The 27,383-nt window shown below is 41.2% G+C and overlaps 1 protein-coding gene across 2 annotated transcripts in view; it reads left to right on the top strand.

Annotated features, from left to right (window-relative positions):
* Nucleotides 1-27,383, top strand: part of ltbp1 (latent transforming growth factor beta binding protein 1) — a 159,277-nt gene that overhangs the window by 91,795 nt on the left and 40,099 nt on the right. For both annotated transcript variants that reach the window (XM_034682485.1, XM_034682484.1), the window contains exons 9-12: nt 3,011-3,070; nt 8,999-9,121; nt 14,836-15,003; nt 22,016-22,183. In XM_034682485.1, the coding sequence (XP_034538376.1) occupies nt 3,011-3,070; nt 8,999-9,121; nt 14,836-15,003; nt 22,016-22,183 (519 nt within the window). The remainder of the gene's footprint in view (nt 1-3,010; nt 3,071-8,998; nt 9,122-14,835; nt 15,004-22,015; nt 22,184-27,383) is intronic.

Here is a 27,383-nt window from a genome sequence, read left to right as displayed (position 1 = left end):
AAAAAAGATCTGGCTGATGGAGCGGCAGGATCATAAGGAGTAGACTTGACATGAGACATCACAATGAGCCGACACAGAAGGGAGGAAACACAGAGACTAAATACTCAAAGAGGTAATCACACAGGTGAGACAAATGAGACAAAGGTGGAAACACTCAGCACACAATCACAATGGAGGGAAAACAGATGAAGACAGGAAGTAAGACAAGACCAGACACAACCACAAAATAAATCAGGACACTCTTCACAACCCACGGCATGAAACAGTAAAACCACGGGGAAGACATAAGGTCAAGTTATAAGAAACACAGAATACACAGAGAAACAACTGAAACACTACAAGGTACATCTAGAAAATAAAACAGGTAATCAAAGACATAATACAAAACAAGGACAACACAAACTAAACGAAAACAACTCATGACAGCTCCCCTTCTGTCACAAAACTACCGCACCGTTAAAAACATGAACAAGCCCTCAGGTTGGTACAGCCCACTGCAAATTCTTCACTCTTGTGTTATTGTTTGTTACATTTTCTCTTGCTGTCCCTCCTCTACTCTGATAACCCTGTAATGAGCACTGCAGGAGCCTCAGTTGTTGTTCAGGCAGCGAGCAGAGTGCAAGAGATGATGAGCAGGCATGGATTTGGCCTCTGTAGTTCCCACTTCCCTCCACTCTGCTCATAAACATTGCAGCTGAGACAAAACCACACTTTTTGCCAGAAGAGATATGGCGTCACAGATCCATGATGTAACATATTGTACCGTGTCTGAGGACAGGGACAAGACGATCTCACAATCTCACAGCATCATTGAACTGTAACAGACAGGTGGACAGAGACAGGTTTCAGTGGGAGGGTGAAAAGGTCACTTCCTGATGCGTTTTCCAAATCAAACCTTTCGATCATGTCAGAGCTGATGAAGCAGTTTTATGTTTTTCTAATCATGCCTGCTCTCAGCCCTCGTGCCTCTTTAACACCATGAGAAAGAAATGTGAGCCCTGCATATTTCAGTGGGAGTCACTGCAGTAGCAGAGGGTTTTCCTCCCTCTGCTCGGCTCAGGAATGGCATGGGCATGAGTTTCTGTGTTGCTGTACAGTGAGTTGTGAAACAGTCTATTGTGCCCCTGAGGCTCAGGTAGCTGCTGCTGCTGGTAGCTAAATATATTGGCTTTATTGGTCAAACAAACATGGCCTTGTTGTTTTCTCCTGGTTAGCAAAATATCAATCTGCTTATTGATACAAGGTATTTGAGTACCACTTCCCCACTGGTGCCACCATTACAGCCGGCCCGGTCTCCCACCTGCAGCTGAGCTTTACAGAGTTTGACTTCTCAGTCTGGATTATCGTGAGCTACTGGATGTCTGAACAGCTTACAGCTCTGCAGGCTGCAGCTCCTTCTCCCCCTGTTAGGAAATGTCTCATTTGAACTCCTCTTTAATCACTTCTTCATTCATCCCTTCATCATCTGCCTCTTTATCAGTTACTATAGTCACCTTAAAACTATTATGCAGCACTGTTTGTAGATATGGGTGTGAAAATTAAAATTAAATCTATGCAGTTACTTCAGTTAATTCAAAGTTATGTAAATATGTCACACTACAATGTTCTCATCTTTTAGTAGCTGCTGTTTGTTTCTGGACAGACGAGTTGAAAGCTTTAAACATCACCAGATTCTTCTCCAGCTGACTGGATATGCTTCCTCACTTGACCTTCATACAAATATAACAGCTATCTTCTGCTCATCCCGTCCCTTTCAGCCTGTTGTCTTCATGCTGCTGCTGTCAATAGTAATATGCACTGGGATTAAATTATCACTTTGAGTTTGAGCTACCACCTTTGTGCTAAGCATACAGGTTCAGGTTCAGCTCAGACCGATGTCAGTGGGCACCATTTAGGAGTTTGAGACCCAGCACAGTCCTGGGGATGAACGGGAATCACTGTCGCGTTCATATTGTGTTAATGTCTGAAGGCGTTATCCTTTAAAATAAGTAAAAATAAAGACTGTATTTCACAGAATAAGCACTCTGAAGCAGTCTCCTCCCTTTAAGTCATGGTTTCAGACCACACAGGTGCAGCATTGCAGCGTTTATCTGAATGATGAATCTAAAAGTCAAGTCCATAAAGTTAATTTCATTACATTTATTTGATTCACAAATCATCACACTGGAAAGAATCTAAGCACTAATGGGCAAAGATATACATATGATATACTGTATGTCTCATAACAGCTGTTTTTTTTCTGTTCATGGCAAGAAAACAAAAACAAATCTCATCCTCCTTTCTCACAGTTCGATGTATTCCTCACTTTGAACATTTGCTGTGGAAATTGTTGAGAAAAGCTGTTTCTTCAGTTTGCCGTCAATCTTCTGGTCCGACCCCCCCCCCATTATAAATGGCTGTACAGAGACTGTCAGTGTTGTTGTTGCTGGTCTTTTTTTCTTTTGTAGCTCAGCTCATAAAGAGGAATCCGTTTTAATTTCGGTCACTTTCACAGCCAGTTAAAAACTCCTCACAGTCGAAACCTTTAAGTCGAAACAGATCGATAAATGCTCTTCAATCTGTTTTCTTAAACCACTTTTTACTGTGAATCAATAAATGAGTGAGTGTTTGAATTTGAATGAGACTTGAAGCAGTTTCACAAATAGCACAAAACTAATCATCCTATCCCATGTGAATATCTGTGAACACAGGTAACCCATGACAAAACAGTAATGCATTTAAGATTCTTTTAAATGAGTGACATTTTCAAATATATGGAGCATAAAGGAGTGAGTCCACGTTGTCGGTGGATTAAAATGATTTCTGCTACTTAGTGATGGTCAGAGTTGCAGGATGACTGAGAAGACATTTGATATCATTGTCCACTGAATGTTAGTGAGTGTGTGTGCAGTCGGCAGTACAAACAGAAACAACATGGCTACATTTAATCTGATGAGATAAACACATATGTTCAGTGTTCATTCATTCTATTTGAGATCCACTGACATGTTTTCCTTCTCTTATTCTCCAGCCATCCCTCTGATCGATTGTCCTCAGGGATACAAGAGAATCAACGCTTCTCACTGCCAAGGTAAGGGGAGCCTCCTCTTTGATCAAAGCTGTTTTAAAGACTACGCTGTGACATTTGGTCCACACATTCACGTCCTTCTCAGAATAATATAGAATCATGCTGGTGATGTTTTGACTTCTCATCTTCACCCTTCATCACCAAATCACACTTCAGTTTGTCCGTACCTTTAGTTCACGCTGCTTAGAGTTGCAAAGACATCTATGTGTATCTTCCAGGTTTCTACACCACCTAACTCCTGTATGTGGACTTTTTAGTGGCTGAAATTAACGACGTCTGGTGTAAACATTGAAAACACTGAGGAGGTGCTGAGATAAGGAAAACTGTCTGTCCTCATCTCTCTCAGGTTGTGGGGACATCAGGAGCCATGTGATAGACTATATAACTATGAGAATAATGAGGGCATGATGGGATGGGTTTCTCCACTGAGCGTTTATACTTCTTATAAAATTGCAAGGTATGTGTTTATATCAAATGCACTCTAGACTACAGAAGGAAAGCGTCCTCTCTTGTATAGCTAAGTTGAATCTGTGTTTCTTAAGGTCAGCTCAACAGAGACCCCATTGTTTCCATCTCAAGAGGCGCTCCTCAGTGCCTTAAATGTTTTAAATGTTGAAACATTTTCCCCATCTCAAAAAAGGAATATAATCCTCAGATTCACTGACTTTACTTTATGCAGAATGACCCATAATTGCAGCACTTAAGGCCTTCATGTGGAGCTGTCTGGCTTTCACAAAATGCTAAGATGGTGAGTTAGTGTCATTTTTCTTACAGCGCCTCCTTTTTTCCATTTGATCTGTATTCAGAGCAGAGGGATTTCCTTCTATCTACTCAGATTAGAGGCCAAAGACAAAGCATATCTTGAGGCTAAGAAGAGTAGCTCCTAACAAACAGAGCTAAGTGAATCACTGAATTCAGTGAAGGATGATAAAATAGATACACTTGAAAGTAAGTCATTTTGACCATATTGGATTATCATCGTTATCTTTAATCTTTTTGTTTGTCGTACAAAATAAAAGGAGCAGCACAGAGACCATCGATTTAAGTCCATTCTTGCCTCCTCGCCTCTCTGATTGTTTGATCCACACTGAGATTAATTTCATCATTACCGTCCTCTTCACTAATGCCTTATTCTCACCTGAACAAACATCCTGAAATTATTTGGATGAGCTGAATGTGTTAATGCAAAATGCTGAGTTTTCAACCAGACTTCACTGGGAAATTTCCTACCAGCCCTCTAGTATAACTTTGGGTTAAAGTCCAGATGAACAAGTAGTAGACTAGTCCTCTTCCTGAACCAGAGACAGTGTTTAAAATGTCTCACCTGCAGGCTAAGGAGAGAAGTAACTGGAGTGTTGCTCAGTGGACGAAAGTTTTTAATTTAATTTGAAAGTCAGCGTCCTGGAGTCTGAAGGAGAGAATCCAAATTGTTTGAAGTCCAGTGTGAAGTTTCTGCAGTCTGTGATGAATTGGGGTGACACGTCCTCTGCTGATGTTGGTCCGCTGTGTTTTATCAAGTCCAAAGTCAACACAGCGTCTACAAACAGATGTTTGAGCACTTCATTATTCTGCTGACAAGCTTTATAAAGATGATGATTTCCTTTTCCAGCAGGACTTAGCACCTGCCCACAGCGCCAAAACTACCACCAAATGGTTCGCTAACCATGATATTACAGTACTTGATTGGCCAGCTGACTCACCTGACCTGAACCACATAGAGTTCTGTGAGATATTTGTCAGGAGGACGATGAGAAACACCCGACCCAAAATTACAGACGAGCTGAAGGCTGCTATCAAAGCAACCTGAGCATCAGTAACACCTCAGCAGTGCTGCAGGCTCATCACCACCATGCCAGCCTGTATTGATGCAGTAATTCATGGTAAAGGGACCCCAACTGGGTCTTTGGTGTTTAAACAAACTTTTCTGAAGTTGGACATTTATGTATTTTCGATCAATCTCAGGAAGTATTCTAATAATTTGAGATAACGGATTTCTGGATTTAATGAGCTAGAAGCCCAAATCACCAAAATTCAAACGAAAAAAGGTTTAAAATAGTTAATTTTGCATACAATGACTGTAGAAGTTATGAAAGTTTACCTTTTTGAATTAAATTATTTAAAAAAAAGTACATTTTCCTGTTATTCAAATTATTTAGGATCCACCTATGTGGTATAAATATTATAAAGTATACGTACTAATATGTACTGCAGCCCCAAATAATCAGTGAGCATTCATTTTGAAGCTGTCCCACCAGTGGACGGTCTAGCGGGCCTAACGTGGACGATTCAGAGGGAAAGTCTTGATGCTGAATGAGCGATAACTTGCTGTCCACGGGGCAGAGTGTGATGCATTGTCTGGCACACATTTTATTCGCTCTTTTCATGCAGGCAGTGATCCAATCCAATGCTGACAAATGTTTGTCTGGCAATAAAAGCATCTTTGAGTTTAGTAACAGAATTATCACAGTGCACCTCACTAATAAAAGACCAACCAAGCAGGCTGTCAGCAGCCTATTAAACCATACTGGCTGAAAAGCTTTTGCTCCCTTCCACCTATAAGCTGGATGTCATGGTGAGTTACAGACATGACTCACAGTCTGCGATTTGGGCCAAGTGTGTTCTCACTGAAGGATCTGGGCTCACTGAAACCCCACACATTTCACAGTGGAGTTTCAGAACATCAGCACCGAGCTGGGACTGGACATGAAACAGTTCTGGTATAGGGATATGAATATTATTCAGCCGTGAGATCCACAGTGTGGTCCAGAGTCAAACGTATCTCAACAATTAGAGCAGGATTCACATGAGGCTCCAGCAGTCAGAAACCTCACTGGATTAATTCTACTGACTGTGGCGATCCCCTGGCTCTTCTTGCAGCACCAAAAGAGGATAGCAGGTGGTGTTTAAAACCACAATTCCCCATCTGAGTGTTAGCTGAAGTGCCTCAGTAACTCTTGATAGGTTTCAATGAAATGTTGTGTGAATTATTGTTGGAACAAACTAATCTTGCCTTATATTTCAACACATTTATCATGAACTGTCATGGGGAGAATCTTAGCATGTTGACCATAAGACAGCTTTTAGTTTGAAGTACTGCTGTACCCACATACATCCTCAAATAGTGTTTATCAGTGACAACAAAGAGGTCAGAGAGTGGTGCAAAAACAACGGGCTAAAAGAGGCTATAATGCTTTGTAGAGCAGGAACTGTAGAGTTGGGCAATAATGTATATTTATCAGTAAGAGCAGGGGTCCCACACTTTTCAGCCTACGACCCCAAAATTCAGTTGCCAAAGACTTGTGACCTCCACTGTCCATTGAAGTGGTTAAATGTTGCTTCAAAATGAGTTAACCTACATGCACATGTGGCTGTGTTTCCTGTGCTGCTGTGAATTAACCTGCTGCTACAGATCCTTTTGTTAATCAACTGTTAGCTAACCCTAACCCTAACTTTAGGAGTCATCTGGCAACAAAGAAAGGCAGAAAACTAATGAAATGTGCTTATTTGCAGGGTTTTATTTCAAACGTAACTACTATTTCTGTCTACATTTTGCAATAATGGGTAAAATAAGCAAGTTTAAATTATTACGAAAAAAAGAAAAAAAAACTGGAAGACATCTCGCGACCCCCCATTTGTGTTTTGCAACCCCCAAGGGGGTCACGACCCACACTTTGGGAACCCCTGAGGAAGAGTACCTGTTTCATATTACACATAGGGGCTTTGTTAATACAAATACATGGATGATTACTGCAGCTTCAAAGGATAGTACTAGCGTTTTTCTATGGATGCTATCGCTAATTCAGTACCTTACCTTAAGGATTGAGGCATACTTCCCCTCTGCCTGTTGACACTGTGGCAAAAACGTCCCCTTAGCATTTTAAATCAGTGCACAAAACTTACGACTCATGGTTAATGGCTGACCAATCATCAGCAGGGAGAAGAAGAAGAGAGGAGGTGAACAGCACAGAAATAGAGATGGGGGTTTAACGACACGAGGGGCTGTGTGAAAGAGATGTGGACCAAATTAAGGAAGACACTTGAAACAAACACAAAACAGAACATGGCGTAAGCTGAGGCAGGATTAAAAGACGGGTCAGGTGAGAAGAACGAAGAAGAAAAGAAAATGTCACCAGACTTTAAGAGTTGCAGAAGGTTTTCATCAGGATCTAAAGCAACAGTTCAGGATGCCATCAGAAGAACACTAATGTTTCTGAGTCCACGTGAATGAAAATGTTCAGATTAGGGATGTACATTTTAAGTATTTTCCATGATCGATTTTTGGAGAAGTTAACGATCAAATATCGATTAATTGATTAAAAAACCCCATTATTATTCTTACGTCAAAAACAATGCCAAATACGTTGTTTTCCCCCTAAATTTTATTTTCTACAGCAATAAAATGCATATAACTGACAGGATTGAATACGAGCACATGTTTGACACGCTGAATATCAACGATCAGGCTCATAAAAATATTCTCTGTGGACATAGTCTTATAAAGTGAAGGCTCATAATACTAACAGAAAAGTACTTCAGACTCGGGGTCCAGTTTTCTGCCTACTCGTTCTTATTGAGAAAAATAAACATGTGTATTCGGTCAGGTGTCAGCCAGGAGTGCAACCGGGTCATAATCAGTCCTGCTGGAGAAAAGCCCAGATGGCTCTGATGTTGCTGGTCTGTAAACGTAGCGTACCAGTATTTCCCACCTGTCTGTTGCCTTCGTATCCAAAGGTGGAAATATCCTGTTTAAAGTTGTCAACCTTTGTGTCCGTGTTGTTGTTGGCAGCAGTTTTGTATTGATCCTCTTTTAAAAAGCGCACGTGGAGACCTGACGGGCAGCTGCAGCCGCCAGCTGAGCGTCTCCGCTGTGAGCAACACCTTTAACAGCTGATTCACATCGAAACATGCTTTAAACTTAAAACACCTCCCTGATAGATGAGTGTAATATGAGACCACATGATGTTTGTCCCACGTGACGGAAAATTGATAACAAAAATGTGTGTTTCGAGTAATTTCTTAACAATCAATTAATTGATAATCGATTAATTGTGGTCATCCCTAGTTCAGATGAATGTTAATCAGACCTGCAATTAAGCTAATATGGCTGGACACACCATTACCATGTAAGAGTTTCCAACCAAGGAACTTGAGGGGCTTTTCTATCGAGCTGTATGAATCAATCATCTTTGAATCAATAGTTTGTGCCTCTCTTTCAAGATGATTATCACAGCAGATTGGCATCCCAACAGGGTGAGACAACACCTCTCTTCTTTGTGAAGGAGTCCTGCTCACCCTGACAGGATTATGATTGGCTGTAACAACCCGCTCACGGCACATTATCCCTCACAAATCTTTGCTAAAACTAACAGTGCACTTGTCTTATTCTCAGGTTTTCTAAATACGCACTTTAAGCCTGTTTGCTAATAACTTAGATAAATCCTCTGACTCAGCGTGCTTTGTAAGCTTGTTTCTTGTTCATTGGACTAATGTTGATAAATCAGCCTTGAGGCTGTAGATAATAGCCCTTAAACTGGCAGTAAGTAAGGTTTACTACCTCTAGCATGCAAAGACCATAATGCATCTGTGGGTTGTAAATGAGGTGTTGATCAATACCAGGTGTTTGACATACTGCTTCATGCCTATATGGTAGCACTCAGTCCTCCCTTAAACTGAATTATTTCTACATGTTGATTCAAAATATGAACCTCACACATTAAAGTAACAGCTGTAGCCTTCTAAAATCATCTCACCTGAGTTTTGAGGAGCTGCTATGATTGGCTCAGGGCGTCCTCTGTCTTCACAGCTCTCTTTAAAACATGTCATAACTCTGCTAAACTGCACAATGAGAGAGTACTGTGGTATGACATGAAGGATAATGAGAGATGTGGTGAAAATTCCCTCCGCTGACGTGTTTTCTTCTGTGTTTCTCAGATTTAGACGAGTGCCAGCTTCAGGGCGTCTGTCCCAATGGAAACTGTATGAACACCGTGGGCAGCTACAGGTGCATGTGCAAACCCGGCTTTGTCCCCGACCCAACGCTCACCACATGCATATGTAAGTACTGCAGTCTAACATTATCTGTTACAGCTTCTCATTAAAATCATCCAAACCCAGAACACGAACACTGCTGTTCAACACTGAGCCATCATCTTATGTTGACAGACATGAACTACCACTATTGCATGCTGGTCTCTGATGTGCAAATTGGCTCGTACAAAGGCTTTCTGATATGAGTTTGAAATGTTCCGTCACTTAAAGACAGCAGACGTGGGAAATACACGTTTCATTGTTCTCCCAACAACAGCAGGGCTGCTGGAAATGCTGCTACAGCTTTAATGTGTGTTTTATGATGTGCATATGAATACAGTGCATGTGTGAGCGCATGGAGTTGACTGCATAATAAGAGTGCCCTTCAAGCATGTATTGTGATATATCTTAACCCAGCACATGTCATGTTTGTTACATAAAAAGAGCAGGATATGGAGAAAGAGATGAAACAAAAGCAACAAGTGCCAGAGTGATCAGTCTTGGACATGACTGATCATTAATGTGGGTCATTAGTTTCCCCTTGATGTGCTGCGAGCATGTGTTCCCTCCGTGTGTGTACACGTGTTTGTCTGTGTGTGAGATAAATTATAACGGGGTTGGGGTTGTGCTCTGGTTCTCTTTTATCTCATGGTTAATGAAAGCCAAGAGTCCATTCATCACCATCATGGTTTAATCCAAAGAGCTCAGCAGAGGAGACTTGAAAATTCATCAATGTGACTGCGCTCCTCCATCAGCTGTTCAGAGGCGCACGCTCAGAGTGCAGGGCTCACTGCTGAACGAAAACCACACTGATGGACTCGTCCAAGTCTGCAGCTCACAAGTATGACCTTTAGCAATCGAGGACAAATCCAGCTATGAGCAACACGACTGGAAAGTATTCTTGGACATGGAAGGATTTTCATGCTCCCTGAACAGTCCTGTAAAGAATCGAGAGAGTTGGTCAGAAGGTTAACATTAAAAGAGATGAGACAACTGATAGATTGAACGGATTATCAGGATATAAAACCTTTAAAAAGTTTGTAAAAGAAAAATCGATCAGATAGAAGATAAAAAAGCTGCTTGTTAAAATCATGTACTGAGGTTGCTCGTCTAATCTGTGATGGGAGTGCGTTCGAAATCTTTTATGTATTGCTACCGCAACATTGGTTTGTGGCTCACTTAACAAGCCAGCCTTAAGTGACCTCAGTGAATGGTTTGGAACAAACTATTACAACTAATCTGAAGGACATAAAGATGATACATCATTTTTTGCTTCAAAAACAAGTACAAGAGTTTCAAAATATGTCCTCTACGTCACAAGTAACTAGTGCAAAGATGCAAAAAACTGGCTTCATATGCGCCATCTTCCTGGTCTTGGTTGAAATTCTTGCAACTGAATTTTGAATGAATTGCAGCGGATCATTTGTCATTTTGTTGTTTAAGCTGGAATACAGTGCATTCCAATAAATGTGAGAAAATAAGGCATGAGAAATTGTCTTAGCATCTTTCAAGGAGAGGTAGGGTCTGATTCTTGCAATGTGTCTTAACTGATAAAAGGCTGTCTTAGTAACGTTACTGAAAAGATGTTCAAAGTTCAGCTCAGAGTCTAAGATAAAACTCAGGTGTTTTACTTCTGGCTTGATCTGTAGAGCCTGATTTCCAAGGCTGCTTCTAATTTCTTCTCTCTGTGTGTTTCTACCTAATATCAGAATTTCAATTTTGTCTTCATTTAATTTAAGAATGTTTCCACTCATCAACATTATGATGCTGAAGAGGCAGTTTACCAGAAGATTTAGGGTCTCCCTACTATCTGGCACTACATACACGTAGGTACAACTGGGTGTCATCTGCATAACAATTAAAATTGACACCATGGTCACAAACAATAATCACCAGGAAAACCTCTCTAACCCATGCTATTGTACTCCTTATGGAGGAAGGCCCAAACGATTCAAACCCTACCCTCTCTCCTCCCTCCACCTGAAGCCTCAGCCAGGTGATGTTTCTAGCTTCACTTGAATGGTTGCAGTGTAGTGTGAACAGCCCATACCATGCTTAGATTAGTAAGCAAATTAGTTTCTATACCCAACAAAGTTTGACAAATATTAGGATACGTGGTTTGATTACCCATAGAGGTTAGTCCTCCTGTCCCTCAGATCTGTCTCCATGAATTCTGATCTGTTGTCTGACTTTCAGGGTTGGTATGATTAATGGTGCAGAAATAAAAGGTGGCCGACTATATGAGAGTCTCTTCTCAAAAGCTCCCACGATTTTTCGCTTCATGTTGTGCAGCCCTCACCAATTCAAAAAAGAAAGCTCTGGAGACAACTTTAAGTCTTGTGTCTTTGTACCTTACACCTGGCCTACCACTGCCTGAAGTAAGAGTGACATACTGTACTACCTGTCAGTTCTCTTATGGTGTAAGAAATGGTAGATGGTTCCTGTTTATTTTATCGTGAAAAGGTCTTGTAGAGACAGATTTTAGAAGTTATACCAAGTCTTTTTTCTGGGGCATCCTGAAAGCTGCAGTGTGAAGAAGTTTTCTCTGAGAACTCTTTACTAATATACTTTTTTTTTTTTTTTTTAAATCTCTGTACCTAAATCCTGCTCAGACACTGACTCACTCTAGATGAAAAGCAAACACAGAGCCAGAGGCTGCAACCGCCATGCAGATTCTTGGCAAGACCAAATAGCTTAATTTTGGTTTCATCGAACCACAGAAACATTTTCCTTATGCTCCCACAGTCCCAGAGTGCAGCTTGGCAAACTCCAGGCTGGTTGTCATCTGCCTTTTACTCAGGAGTGGGCCTGTCTCCCCCCCGCTCTACCATAAACACCAGACTGGCAGAGAGCTGCAGGGATCGTTTTCCTTTTGGCAGTCGGTCCTGTTTCTACAGACAAAACCTGCAGAGAGAGGCCTTTGATTTTTTTCTGGTTTCCCTCCTGGCTAAGGCCATCATTGCCTATTTACTCATTTTGGCCAGATGGCCTACTGTAAGGAAGAGAATTGGTGGGTTCAGACTTCTTTTCTTTCAAAATGATGGGGTTTACTTCACTCTCGGGAATGTTAAATGGTCAAGAGTTTTTCTACCTTTCTACTGTACTTAGCCTTGACACGACTCCTCTGCAGAGAGGTCTCCCACCGTGTATTTAAGAGTGCATGCAGTGTGAACTGTGTGGTTTTATTTGAGATATTTAATGAATAATAAAGACGTATTCCTTTCTCAATCACAGCAGACTGTAGTCACTTCAGAAAAGAAGGGTTATATGGAAGCAGGCAGGGAAACAACCAAGAAGTGTTAAAACGTCAGCATGTTTGGAAACAGGATCATCTGGTTTCTCTCTTATAGTAAGACAAGAGGATTATATTAATCTCATATCAGTGCATGAAGTCAATCAAATATGTTGCTATAAACAGAGATAGAGATACTTTGGGTTTTTGTATTCCAAGTGGCGTCTGGTAGCTTCTCTGCTGAATAAAGGTCTGCATTCAGAGTAACAAAGTGGAACATATCGGGCATTTTGCCATTCAGAAACCAGAGAGTCTACATCTGAGGACAGTTTAAGCTTTTGTTTGTTACTGTAAACAGGAAACAACAGAAAAGTGATAAAGTGATGCTGAAAGTTGGTCTGAAGTTAATGCAAGTCATTGGTTCGACAGTGAACCATGACAACACAGTGAAGGAACTCCTGGTCATGAAATCCTTTATCACGTGTTTCAATAACGTTCAGCTACACAGGAAGCGAGGGAACTTTTAATCACACATTTAAAACTCACTTCAAAACATTTTCAAGTTTATATTTCCAATGTAAGACTACTCTCACTTGTATCTTTATTTGGGAATAAAAGGAATACAAAAAATATTCTTCATGAGCTTGACTTTTAGATTAATGATTGAAATTAATTTATATTTTATTACTTAATAAATAACACTGTTACACATTAAAGGTGCAGGTTGGCGGGAGCCATATTGGAAATGTTGAACACAATCAAGCAGCTGTTGAGCAAGTGTGAGGTAAAGAGGCGGGCTTTGAGCCTCCTAGCCAACAGCTACAGTGTTCCCGCCTGTCAACCAAGTCAGCTGTGCCTCTCATAATGGGAAACTAGTAATCTTAATATCTTATAAACTGCCGCATTATCAAAAAATGTACCCCCCTGTACAGTGTGTGCCGATCGAGAAATCAGCTATCCAGACTATACTCGTTTTTTGTACCAGGATGTAAACATGTTTCTTTCTGCTGTAAAGATCAGCTTTTTTGAATGAGTGTGTATGTGGTTTCCAGTACTTCTGGAGCAAGCCTCAAGTGGACACTCAATGAACTGCAGTTTTTAACACTTCTGCACTGGCTTCAATTCTCGCGGCCGGAGGCTACCGCTTGTCTGCATTGTTTGCTTAGCTCGTTAGGTGGTTGCTCTACTGTGATATTTGAACTCCATTTGACAAAAAGTGAATACTACTCGACTTGTTAACTGAGCCGAATGTGAAATGTGCCTTTAAAAGTGTCTTTTTTAAAATCTATCACAGCGACAGTAAGAGCAGTGGCTTGTCTATGGTGTGCCAAAAGGGACAAAAAGGCAGAAGATAAAACAAACCACGCTGATTTCTGACCTTAAACGCATCGTGATTAATGTGTTAACGTTGAGGAAGTACTCTGAAAAATGGCGGTCACTCTTAGACGCCATGTCGTGGTCAGCCAGTGGGTGCCAAGTTTGCAAATCTAAACAACTCTAAAAGATGTGTTACTTTTCTTCACACAAGCCTCAGGCAGATGTTTACTCCTGGCTCCATGCTCTATCATTACCTGAGTAACCAACCAGCCATCTCTGTATACAAAGACATGAGGATGGTGTTAACCTCAACTTCTCTTTCTCAAAAAACATCCACTTTTTTCAAAATGTTGAGCTGCTGTAAGTGTCTGAGTTATTTTCTTTACCACTGAGTGCTGAGAGTCGTTTTCAAAAGTGCACAAAATATGGCTGTGCCTGAATACTCCACATCACCGTTGTGTTTAAGCGTTCATGTGTTTCCAATGGAGGAGGTGGAGAATCCCAGATATCAGTGCGGTGAGCATCGACAGCCTACACGGCTAGTTTCAGCTCCAGATAATCTTTTTACAAGCCATTCCTGATGTTTTCAAATCTGATAATTTGTTGGCAGAATAGGTCAAGTACTTAACCAGTATTGAGATGATTTATTCCAGGTAATGTTTCAGTCAAAAAGACGAGTTGAACCAAACATTTTTGTTTCCCCTTGGAGGTCATTATCTTGTCTGTGTTCCACGCAGAACAGCTTCCAGTTGGCATCTTGTGACGATGTTGGATCAAGCCATAAGACTTGAAACGCACAGACTGATCCAAACTCTGCTGCATGCTTTTATCTGAGCCAGCGCTTCACTTAGATGTGTGTGCATGAAGTGCATGACGCATTGGCATGAAAACATAGATGTGTTTCATGTTTTTTTTTCCTACAGGCTGTCTGTGCTTTATTGTGTTTAAATGTGTTCAAACTGTTTGTGCGACTTCTAACTGTGAAATGTTTTCTTGATGCTCCTGTATTGTTGTAGAAATGTGTTTAGGCTGTGTTTGTGGCAGTAGTTAGTTTGTTCATTCAGAAAAAGTTTGCTCTGGTGAAGGGGACCTCTTTATTTCTCTACTCTCTGTCCTTTCTTCCACCATGTGTGTCTCCTGCACCACTTCCTCCCTCTCCTCCTCTTTGTCCTCCTCCTGCGCTCCTCTTCAGCCAACACGCCTGCCATCCAAGAGGAGAAGGGGGCTTGCTTCCGTTTGGTCAGCTCAGGGAGGCAGTGTTTGCACCCAGTGTCTGCCCAGCTGAGCAAACAGCTTTGCTGCTGCAGTGTGGGCAAAGCCTGGGGCCCTCGTTGTGACAAATGCCCCCCTCCAGGAACAGGTAAGGCCCTCAGCCATGAAAGACATGTATCCGGTCTAAGTTAGAACATAAGGCCTATGTTTTAACTTGGGGACTTTATCCCCTCATTTTTATGAATACATCGGTCTGCCAAACACCGTTCAATGATTTAGTTTGGCCTCGCAAATCAGCAGATGATTGTATCTCAAAGGAACTCAAAGAGCTGAGGCTCAGTGTGGCCCAGCGGGTCAGGAAGATGTTTATCCCCGGAGTTTACAAGCCACACAAGCACAAGACTTTATTTTAACAGGACAAGATAACATTGGTGCTACGCCTAAACCAGATGTTTTGTAGGTCAAATGTGAATCAGCTGTTCAATACAGAGCTAATAAGTCGGTCTTATCTCTTATGTCAGACTTAGCTGAGACTCTAAAGAGAATAAAGGCATGGACAGTGAAATGCTCGTGAAGTTGCAGAATGTAAAACCACCAACACAAACAAACAAAGCTATCAACATGGAAATTGGGAAAGCCATCACCATAAAGCAGCGTAATCAATGACATGTTTAGAGAGAATTCCCACACTCTGACAGGACTTAACAGCATCAACAGCCCAGAGCTGATGGCTTTGTTTGCATGAAACCGGAGAGCAGTCACCATCTACAGGACAGACAGTGCTACGTTTATGTTCGGTACATGCTGTGGTTGCTGTAGACCTCCTTAATAAATTAAAAACAGGCTTACTTACTTTAATAAAGTTAACATTGTGTCACTGAGTGAGTAGTTCCCGACCACAGATTACCCTCCCTTAACTTAATGCCTTTTCGTTGATCGTCCTGCAAACAAGATGCGCTGCCATCATGTTTTTTTCAAAGTTTCATGACGGATCCTTCTTCAATCAATCAATCAATCAATCAATCAATCAATCAATCAATCAATCAATCAATCAATCAATCAATCAATCAATTAATCTTTATTAGTATAGCCTAAATCACAACAAATGTTATCTAAAGACTCTTTCAAAAAAGAGCAGGTCTAGACTGTACTCTATGTTCTGTAACAAAGACCCAACATCAAGGCAGGATAAGATCCAGTCCCATCTTACAGACAGGACTCAGTCTGATCTCATCTTAATCCACCATGAGCAGAGCACTTTGCAGCATTTAGCAAGTTACAGTGGCAAGGACAAACTTCCTTTAACAGGCAGAAACCTCCAGCAGGACCAGACTCATGTTAGACACACATCTGCTGAGACCGAGTTGGAGAGAGGGATGATAGTGGTGAGACGGATAGTAGAAGTTGTAGCAGCTGGAGTGTAGCATGTCCACAGCAGCAGGCTGTCTACGGCAGAGATCCAGAGGAACCTACAAGACAAGGGAGCTCAGGGACTTCAGAAAGGTCTATGGTTAGTTAGTTCTCCGGTTTGTATTTTCTTAAACAGGCCTGCTAGTCTGACTGCTGGCTCTGTCCTAGGCGTAAAACTTACACCCAGGTGTATCACAAGCAGGACTGGAGTCTAAATGGTTCACAGGACACAGCGTCATGTTGGTCGTAACTTTCAGCTCTAAGTCAGACGTAAGGTTACACCCATGTGCACGTCCACCTGGTGCACTGGGCTCCAGAAGGTCAAAGTGTGTTCTGCTCCTGATCTGTGATTCAATCTCAGTGCACCACCAATTGTTTCCCATCCTGTTGTTATGAAGCAGAGTCTCACTGATCTCCAGAGATCATTTCTCACAGCTTCAGTAGTCAGAGGCTGAAGCTGGACCAGAGGCTTACTTTGGGGCAGAGGGTGGATCAGATTGTGGTCTGATTATTTGAATAAAGAAAAAGCTGCAGAGATTTATCCCTCCTTGATATTATCTCACAGCAAGTCCAAGTAGTTTGTCCTCAGACTACTGGAGTGTAGCTGCAGGAAGAGTGAAGTGGATAAAGTACAAGAAGAGTAAGACCCGTAGAAAACAGAACCAAAGATAACAAACAGGTTGATTTGGAGAGAGCATGGCCATTTGATCTGGCACTTTTTGTGAATTATTCTTGAGTTAATGATTCTTCTATTTTAAAAATGTTTGCATCCGCGATTATTTCTGCAGGTCTCTAGGGAGTGAAAAAGTTACAGTCAGGAGGGTTTTAGTCAGATGGGTTTTCCTCCAGGACTTCTCACAGACAAAGTCACGACTTCATTTAACATCAAAATAAAATATGCATGTAACAATTATGCGTTTCAAACTTGCTGAACTCTTAATGTAGCAATAATGTGATAAGTTTTACACATGAAGTTTGAAATCCATTATGTGGTCAAAGTTTGCACTCGTACCAAGAAGCCTCATGATGAAAAGTTTTTAAACTGTGTTAAAAGTCAGATACCTACAGTATGAGCCATGAATCAGGAAATACACCTACAAATGGAAACTCTTCTGTTTCTTCGACCATTCATCACAAAAACTGAATTTAATCTGTGGTTATGAACTTCAAGGATGTTACTGTAGAAGTATATAATCAGGCTCTGTTTGTCCCTCTCTGTTATTCCTGATAGTGTGCGTCTGCATGGGTCTCACAGCTTGGCTAAGTAGTGGCTTATCGTAGTTGCTTCTAGTAAATCCTTTTGCAGTAGCTGATAACACACCCACACACTACTTTCCTATTTTTTTCTATATCTACAGACGTCAATATGTTACTATAATTTAGTCAGAGAAGTATCTTTTAATCCAGGCTGATACAAAAGGTTTGTATAAAGACATGGTGAATGGTTTGGTTGTATCATCAATAAACCTGGTGTTTTGTCAGGAACTTGTTTTATGGCTATTTCCATGGAGGTGTGGGTGGAATATGAATCACACAGTTAGATTTCATCAATGCTAATACATCATTTAGAGAAACATTATGTCAATAGATTGGTTTGCACTGGTTTGCCATAGCTTGAGAGGACTTTTTGTCAGTGAGGATGTCCGACACTTGTTTTGCTTTAACAAGATAATTAAATTCTCTTCATTATATTGGGTTATAAAGTGAGTTAACGAGATAGTTAAAGCTAATATTTATGAAGGTATCTAATTAAAATTGTGCCCTGAGTCTTGTATCCTTGAACTTTCACTTTACAGCGTTAGCAGCGTGAGTCATTGCCTGAATGACATGCACATCATTTAAAGGTGACATATCATGCAAAATTGACTTTTTAATGGTTCTCTACCTGAAATATGTGTCCCTGGCATGTCTACAAACCCCCCAAGAATGAAAAAAATCCATTCTGCCCCTGTTTTGATTTCTACACCTTTCTGTAAATGTGTCTAAAACAAGCCGTTTCAGACTTCCGTGTTTTTGTTACGTAACAACAATATCCGGTCTGTCACGGAGTCAGAGCTCAGAGCTTGTTCACCCCATAGACTGTACAAAATAATACTGAATCCCCCCTCCGTTTTTCATTACCTGCACAAATGTGTGCTAACAAGGAGCTTAGGAGGGAGGCATTCTAGTTGTAGGCTGTCTTAATAAACACAAAGGTCGGTTTTACTCCCCACGTCTGCAGATTTGAAGATCTAGTGGATGATTTTTATTTGCCATGGATAAGTGCTAGCGCTAGTTAGCATAGCTACATAGCTACATGTTCATAGCTGTAGCTGTGTACCAAGACACACGTCGACATACTGTCAAATAAAACAAGAAACACAAAATCTGTGACCAATCCTTCAGAAAGGTCCTGCTGCCTTTCCGGTAGAGGTCGGTTTTACTTCCCACGTCTGCAGATTTGAAGATCTAGTGGATGATTTTTATTTATCATGGATAAGTGCTAGCGCTAGTTAGCATAGCCACATAGCTACATGTTCGTAGCTGTGTACCAAGACACACGTCGACATACTGATAAATAAATCAACAAGAAACACTAAATCTGTGATCAATCCTTCAGAAAGGTCCTGCTGCAGGCGCCTCTCCGTCAGGATCAGATTCTGGATCAGATTCAGAGGGTTGAAGTAACGTGATCTGCGAGCAGCCGTATATATTCAGCCAACATGTAAACATTAAATCAGCGTGCTGGAGAGCCGAGACCACATCCACTTCCTGAGGGGGCGTGGTCAGAGAGAAAACAGACCGTTCTGAGGAGGACCGAAGAAGAGGGTTTTTCAGGCATGCCAAAATCTGATTTCAAAGTGTTTTTTTGAGCATAAACTCAAGACATGTTTTGGGGACCTCTTAGACCAATATATATTGATGAAAAAAGCGTGATATGTCACCTTTAAAACACTCAGCTCTCAGGCTTGTCAGTGTCTTAGTTCTGGACAACCATGAACTTTGCTTCTGAAGGTGGACCCCTGACACTGACTCTGCTTAGCTATTTGTCAGGTTATTAAGGTTTCTTTTTTACATGAATGGATAGGTTTGTTGCATTTGTTGGTACTGTGTCCCAGTTATGCATGATGGTTATGTTGCTTTTCACAGTTAGTTTTGGAAATTCTCTGTACAATGGTTCAGCTGTCAGCTTTGACCTTTAAGTTTGATTTCAAGCCCATGAAAAACAGCTGCTGGCACATAACCTGCCATGTTCTGCTAACAATGCCATGCAAAGGGATCGACGTATCAGTTTATTAGTTGTTAAAAAAGGAATTATTATTATAAGGTGACTGGCTGACATGATTGAGAAGCATCAAACTAATCTGTGTGTGATTCATGTTGGCAGAAAAGTGACATGAATTTGAAATGCCAAAGATCACAAAGATACCGACAGTTTATATTTTTAAATGCATATTTTCACGAGTTATGGTTTATCAAAACTAAGGGACGAACACTACATTATACAGTAAGTGATGTTTCTTCTGGTTCAATGAAGATATTTTATCCTCGCAAACACAGTAGAAACAGAGGTAATTGAAGGATGTCAAAAACAGAGGAACATCGTCAGCATGTCGGTTGATTTTATGTCCAGCAATCACTTATCCACTTCATATCATCCATGATGTCCTCTGACATGTCTTACAACCCATCATTGTTTCAACATTTGACTCTATTTTGTTTGAAATAACTGAAATGCAAACGTGATCAGCCACACCAGCCTTCAACACTGACCACCTCCGTTATTTAAGGCAGTGAGGCAGTGTTCCCCATTAATAGAAGATAACCTGAGTCTGAAGGTTTTTTTGGCCAAACATCCATACTTATACTTTCTCCTAAGTTGTTTTATTCCTGCGTCTTTATGTGGCGTGCTGCAGATGAATATTTGACAAAAAGTTCTGACACATACAGAAAAAAGCAACATAAGAGGTGGGACAACGCAGTGTGTATGAAGAGAGAAAGGATGAGGTGAGATGTGTGTGTAAGTGTGTAAAGGGGGGTCACAGAACTGGAAAAAATTAGGCTAAGCTAATTTAAGTCATTTGTGAACACACTAAAATAAGTTGTTAAATAGAGCACATATATAACCGTAATAATAGAGTGAATGGATAGATTATATTCAGTTGCATTTTGAATGATGAGCACACTCATGTATACTACAGTCATGGCCAAAAGTTTTGAGAATGACACAAATATTACATTTTCACAAAGTCTGCTGCTTCAGGGTTTTTAGGTGTTTTTGTCACACATGAATGGTCTCAGGATGCTTCACTGTTGGCAAGAGACAGGACTGATGGTAGCGCTCACCTCGTCTTCTCCGAACAAGCCTTCCTCCAGATGCCCCAAACAATCGGAAAGGGGATTCATCAGAGAAAATGACTTTACCCCAGTCCTCAGCAGTCCAGTCCCTGTACCTTCTGCAGAATATCAGTCTGTCCCTGATGTTTTTACTGGAGAGAAGTAGCTTCTTTGCTGCCCTCCTTGACACCAGGCCTTCCTCCAAAAGTCTTCGCCTCACTGTGCGTGCAGATGCACTCACACCTGCCTGCTGCCATTCCTGAGCAAGCTCTGCACTGGTGGTGGCCCGATCCCGCAGCTGTAACACCTTCAGGAGACGGTCCTGGCGCTTGCTGGACTTTCTTGGGCGCCCTGGAGCCTGTTTGGCAACAATTGAACGTCTCTCCTTGAAGGTCTTGATAATTCGATAGACGGTTGACTGAGGTGCAATCTTACTCGCTGCTATAAACTTCCCTGTTAGGCCCTTTTTGTGCAATGCAATGATGGCTGCACGTGTTTCCTTGCAGGTAACCATGGCTAACAGATGAGGAACAATGGTGTCATGCACCATCTTCCTTTTAAAGTGTCCAGTCACTCAATCATGACAGATTGATCGCCAGCCTTGTCCTCATCAACACCCACACCTGTGTTAATGTGTGTGACACTTGTGTGTCATTGAAATTATGTTAGCTGGTCCTTTTGTGGCAGGGCTGAAATGCAGTGGAAATGTGTTTTTGGTGATAAAGTTCATTTTCAAGGCAAAGAGGGACTTTGCAATTAATTGCAGTTGAGCTGATCACTCCTCATAACATTCTGGAGTATATACAAATTGCCATTATAAAAACTGAAACAGCAGACTTTGTGAAAATTAATAGTTGTGTCATTCTCAAAACGTTTGGCCATGACTGTACACTGGATTTTTACATGAGTCTATGGATATGCCTTAACGCAGCTGTAAGAACTAGATCATTAAGCAAAGATCTGAGCACAAAATTTTGACACTTATAAGCACGGACGCCAAAATCCCTGTCTCAGAGGCCAGAAGACTGGAGTCCCCAATCATGAAGGCCTCCGTCATTCTGCATCAACAGTGGAGTTTTTGAAGCATCTGAGGCCAGGTGCAGTCAGTGATCACCTGAAGAGCAAGAGAGACAACACGACAAATGCTGAGATAAACTACCATACACAATTTCAGAATGTTATGTTTCTTTGTTGTACGTGCCTACAACAATAACTTCATCCACCAAGCTCACACATTGGGAACATATTTTAGTTCTTTTAATGTGATGAATTCAGACTGCCTTTGAATCATCTGCTATTGAAGGCATGAAGTGTGTTGTTGTCACACTGCATCTAATTGTTAAAGATAAACAGTTAACATAAAAAAAATATGTGTACACTGACACTTCTCCTATTTCACCTGTATGACACTTCTGTGTGCTTTTGTTACGTAGCTAAGTTCAAAGAGATCTGCCCCGGAGGAATGGGCTACACAGTTTTACCAAATCCACCAATCAACAAACCCGTTCACCAGGAGCCCATCCACCTGCCAGCACCCCAACCCCTGCCAACACCAGAGAGACCAGTGGAGGCTTTTGGGCAACCAGAAGAGACAATACCAGGTGAGTCTCCAGCAAGTATCACCACCAGGGGATGTCCAAGTGATTTACTTCAATATCGCAGCACACGTTAAAACCAGCAAACCAGATCTAGATCCCAGGCTGATGAAGATAATTATATTACATTATACCTTTGACATGTCAGTGTTGTGACAGGCTGACCTTAAAATATTGTTTTATACAATCACCACTTCCAGAGTGTCTTGACTCTACTAAGGAACTCCTAGCTTTAATTACATCTATCTATCAATCAGTCTAATTTAATTCAATTTTTCAAATAACAAAGACCCAACATCAAGACAGGATCAGATCCAGTCCCATCTTACAGACAGGACTCAGTCTGATCTCATCTTAATCCACCATGAGCAGAGCACTTTGCAGCATTTAGCAAGTTACAGTAACAAGGACAAACTTCCTTTAACAGGCAGAAACCTCCAGCAGGACCAGACTCATGTTAGACACACATCTGCTGAGACTGTGTTGGAGAGAGGGATAGAGGGAGATGAAGAGAGAGAGAGATGATAGAGGTGAGACGGATAGTAGTAGTTGTAGCATCTGGAGTCTGGCACGTCCACAGCAGCAGACCGTCTACGGCAGAGATCCAGAGGAACCTACGAGACAAGGGAGCTCAGGGACTCCAGAAAGGTCTTAGGTTAGTGACTTAAATTGGACAGAAAGAGTGCAAGTTCCACTGGCAGTCTAAGCTTATAGCAGCATAACTAAAAGCTGGTCCAAGCCTGAGCCAGCCCTCACTTATCAAAAAGGAAAGTTTGAAGCCTACTCTTAAACGCAGACAGGGTGTCTGCCTCCCGGACCCTGACTGGTTGATGATTCCAAAGGAGAGGGGCCTGATAACTGAAGGCTCTACCTCCCATACTACTTTTAGAGACTTCAGGTATCTATTTGTTACTGACGATGACCTGCAGGCCATGCCCTATCCTTGAGGATACGTCCACACTACTGATTATGTTTGGAAATGCAAGCAGACCTGCAGGGACCTCTAAACTCCAAAAAAGCTTATTTTTCGTACAATTATTTGACTTTTGGTTCTTTTCCATGATGATATTTTGCATTGCTCTGTTATTTCACCTTTTCTTAATGAGTCAGCTTTTTCAGCTTAACTGTGGGGCTCTTATGGGTTATTCAGAACAAGGACAGAGTTAGGTTGGTGCTAAATGAATTTGTATGGCCTGCTAGCATAAGACACACTCAATCTAAGTTCAGTGCTTTTCAATCTTGACCCAGCTTTATCCATTGCAGATTTTATTTTCTGCAGCACTTAGACTCTTGAGGTATAGAGGCAGGTACAATTTGAACTGTTTCTTTTATATGATGTCAATGCCTTGAAAAATGTCCACACTGAGAAACAAACAGCAACCTTCATTTGAAAATACAGCCCCAAACAGAAACTATGAATCAAGGTCCTTCTTCATGTCATAAAGAAAACTGATCTCCCAGAGCATCATCACTCAAGTGACATTTGTTTGTGGAGGACGAGGATGAAAGTAGTGTTTCACTTTGTTTAAACACACAGCCTCTCAGAAAAGGGACAGGCAGGGGGAGACAAACCTGGCTGAGAGAGGTAGAGGAGCTTCACCTCCTCCGTTATTATTCAGGACATGTTGGCAGCCACAAAAGGAGGGAGAAAATGTGCAACATCTTAGCCAAAGCAAGACTTTGAGTCCAAAAGAGCTGAGGTCCCCTGGAGCAGAAGCGCACAGAGTTTTCCAGACAGGACAGACCTCAGAAACAGCAAGACAGAAACCCACTTCCCCAAAACTGTGTAGATTAGTGTTTGGAGACAACCAGATAGTAATGTGACGCCTGGCAGCATGCACATTGGCATCAGGAAGGAGCCGTGCCTGGGTTGGAGGAAGTGGAGAGGGAGTTTTTTTATATGTGGTTTACAATAATTTGAAGCTTTTAACAAAATAAACTGGGTCTGTGAATAATTATGTTTGCTATTTCTGTAATGAACCCTTTAACATAGCCAAGAGTTAACGCAGAGGACTGCTCCTGTATGCAGCCTTGATATGTTTACACCCTCTGCAATGTAGCCCAGCGGGTAAGAAGCATCCAGCCATCAACACTCAATACATCCAGGCCCTTGAAGTGGAATTCATTTTTCCATTACAGTCAATGTTAATCCACTTTTTCTGTATGTCCAGAGAAAGTGATATGTGGCCTGACTTGCCACCATTTGTGTAACGAGCATGTTAGCATTTACCAGCTAGATACTTCTCCCAGCTGTGAGTATTAACATGTGAAAGCTGGTGTCTTTTTTTCCAAGAGGGGAAAACAAAATCCAAAAAGCTAAATTACATACTGAGGACCCGATCTACTAAAGGTTTGCGTGTATAAAAACATGTGCAAACTTGATAGCGTGCGCAAAGCTGACGTACTAACCGGGAGCACCGAGGATTGCGTCTTTCAAATGAGCAAAATAGCACTCGCAAAACATTTAGCGTGTTTGCCTTCATGAATATGCAGAATACATGTAGATCATCAGAACGCGCAAAATACTGGGAGGAGGAGATACAAATGTAAACATTTAGCACACGCAATGTGATTTATCAAACCTGAAGCAGATAGAGCGCGCTGTATTTGCGTCTATATTTAGCACGTTTGAAAGGCAGGTGCAAACTGGCACAGCGTTACGCACACTTGGCTGCGGCCACTGTAACGCTCATCATACCATCGCTTTACAACATGCCCGCAAAAGCTGGGCTTACAAGCATTACTAAATGTTTTAGTCAATCAAACCAAGATAACAAAATAATAATAATAAAACAACACAAATTCAAAGCAGTTCAGCACCACGGATAGCGACCGCATCATTCTGACACCCACTTTAACTTAACTTTAATGAGAGCACAGTAGGTCACAGTATCAACAGATATAAAGTTTATTAAAATTGGCACAGCGGCCCACATGTTCACATACAAACAAAAAATCAACATGAAGTACTCGGCCTACTCACCACTGTTTGGACGAGCCTTGAGCTCCGCGGACTTGTCCACAATGCACTGTATGTCCATTTTCTTTGATCTGTCATTCTCAATAGATCACATGACATGTCCACTCAGTCTATTCTGTCCCATCGTGCTCATCAAGGGGTTTTTAGTTAGTTTTAACTTGGAGAATGAGCGCTCACTGAGCTGCGCCAGTCAGCTCTGCGTAACTCCTCATCTCGTGCTTGCAGCAGTGTGTTGGGGCGAATTGACTCAAACATGTTCCCAGTTCCATTTAAGCTGGTGAATCTTTGGGACAGTTGCTGGATGATGATATCAGGCATTGAAAACTTTCACCCGAAAGTTGCTCCCTGGGACAGTGAGGCGACTGTCTTCATCCAAGTGACGCATAACTTTTCTAGAGCAAGAGTGGCAGACTAGGCCTCATCAAATCGCTCTCTAAACTCCATCAAAACACTGCTTGCGTTTTGGAGTAGAGTAGATGCGTTTATTTCATTGGCAGATCTTCTGTTTTTTCTCACATCATTCACCGTTTCACAGATGGCCTCCAAAATCGCGTTTCTAACGCTGAGATGTCTCTGTTGGAGTTCACCGATGTGTTTATTTCCCTCCTCCACTAAAACCTCCAACTCCATGTCTTCAAACTTCATTTATCACTTAAGGCCACTCTGCTCTCTCAAACTCTCCATGGTGACAGCCGATAGCACACGCAAAATCCTCGTAAAATAGGGCGGTCCGCACCACTTTTGCACTCGTTATCATTTGCGCACACAGTCTTAGTAGATCACCCACAACACGCCCAGAAATAGCACGTGCAAAATTATTATTTGCACACGCAAATTAGCGCTCGTTATTTGGGATTTTAGTAGATCAGGCCCTGAGAGTATAACAAGAGGGACAATATTGTATGTATTTTATCAGTTTAAATTGTACGTGTTAGCTGGATGAGCATTTATGTATTTATTGTGTTTGTGGTGAGTGCTCATTTAACTAATAGAGATAACACAATTTAACATGTTTGCACTGGTTTGTTTCAAACAATAAAATTCAAACACAAGGCTTAATTCTGCCTATCCTGCACAATCCATAAGATTACCCAAAAACATTAAAGCAGTACAAAAAATTAAGCATTAAGGACTTTAATGTGGAAAAACTTTTTGTTACTAAAAATAGTTTTTCCACATTACACTCCTTAATTCTTATCAGGGCCCGAGCACAGACTGGTGCGAGGAGCTAATTGTATCTGATAGGATTATTTTTATTAATATATTAATTATCTTATATTGCATTCATTAATTAAATAATTTGTATTTGAAGGCTTTTTTGAAACTCTGCGAAGAACTACTCAATTTCAACTCATCACTGAGACTGTCCCAGATTTTGAATCCTAAAACTAAAACATCTTTATTTTAATTTGGTTCTAGCATGACATGTTTCAAACACACAAATCCCTTTGAAGTCATAGCTTCCTTCTCTTATTTCTAACAAACGTTCAATACAAACAGGAAGACTGTTATTTCTATCACCAAAAAAGTATTTCTAATGCTTTGAAAGACACAAAGTCTAAACATTTTAAAGTTCAAAATCTGATGAATAAAGGATCATGGAGCATGCAACTACCAGGCCTCAGAGACTCAACGCTTCCCCCTGATGTTCACTGTCATATTTATTTTTTCACAGAAGATTTCATAGACTACTGTGTAAACTAGAGAGTTAACAAGTCGATTTCCTGCTTTGAGCTCAAATAGAGCAATAAAACAACTCTGTGACCCTTATGTCCCTACAAAGTACTGAACAGTGCTTACAATAAGGAATCACAGTGGGTACCTGGTAAACCAACAGAACAATGACCAATGGGAAAAAGAGTTGACTGTGTTAATTAAGGCCTGTGTCCACTAACAGCTTTTTTTTCGCTAGCTGCGACTATTTTCGAGGAACCAATGCAGTACAGTGTTTTCATTGTTCAGCATCCCAAGCACAAAACGCCTTTACTTCTTCTCCTTTACTGACCAATCAAAATGGAGAAGGGGGAGATCTCTGATATCAACTTTGTCAACACTAACAGCAGAGGTCTGTTCAGAGGAGAAACTATCCACACTTGTTTAATCGATGTACAATTTCCAGGTATATACCGTCTGTTAATGCCATCAGATGATTTCACATGATGCTGGTATGAAGCATAAAGAGCGATTTAAAATAGACTGAACAGTCACTATTAAAGGAAGCCAAAG

This window comes from Notolabrus celidotus, chromosome 4 (assembly GCF_009762535.1).
Source record: "Notolabrus celidotus isolate fNotCel1 chromosome 4, fNotCel1.pri, whole genome shotgun sequence".
In the NCBI taxonomy this organism is placed as follows: Eukaryota; Metazoa; Chordata; class Actinopteri; order Labriformes; family Labridae; genus Notolabrus; species Notolabrus celidotus.
This window is presented reverse-complemented; position numbering and strand designations above follow the sequence as displayed.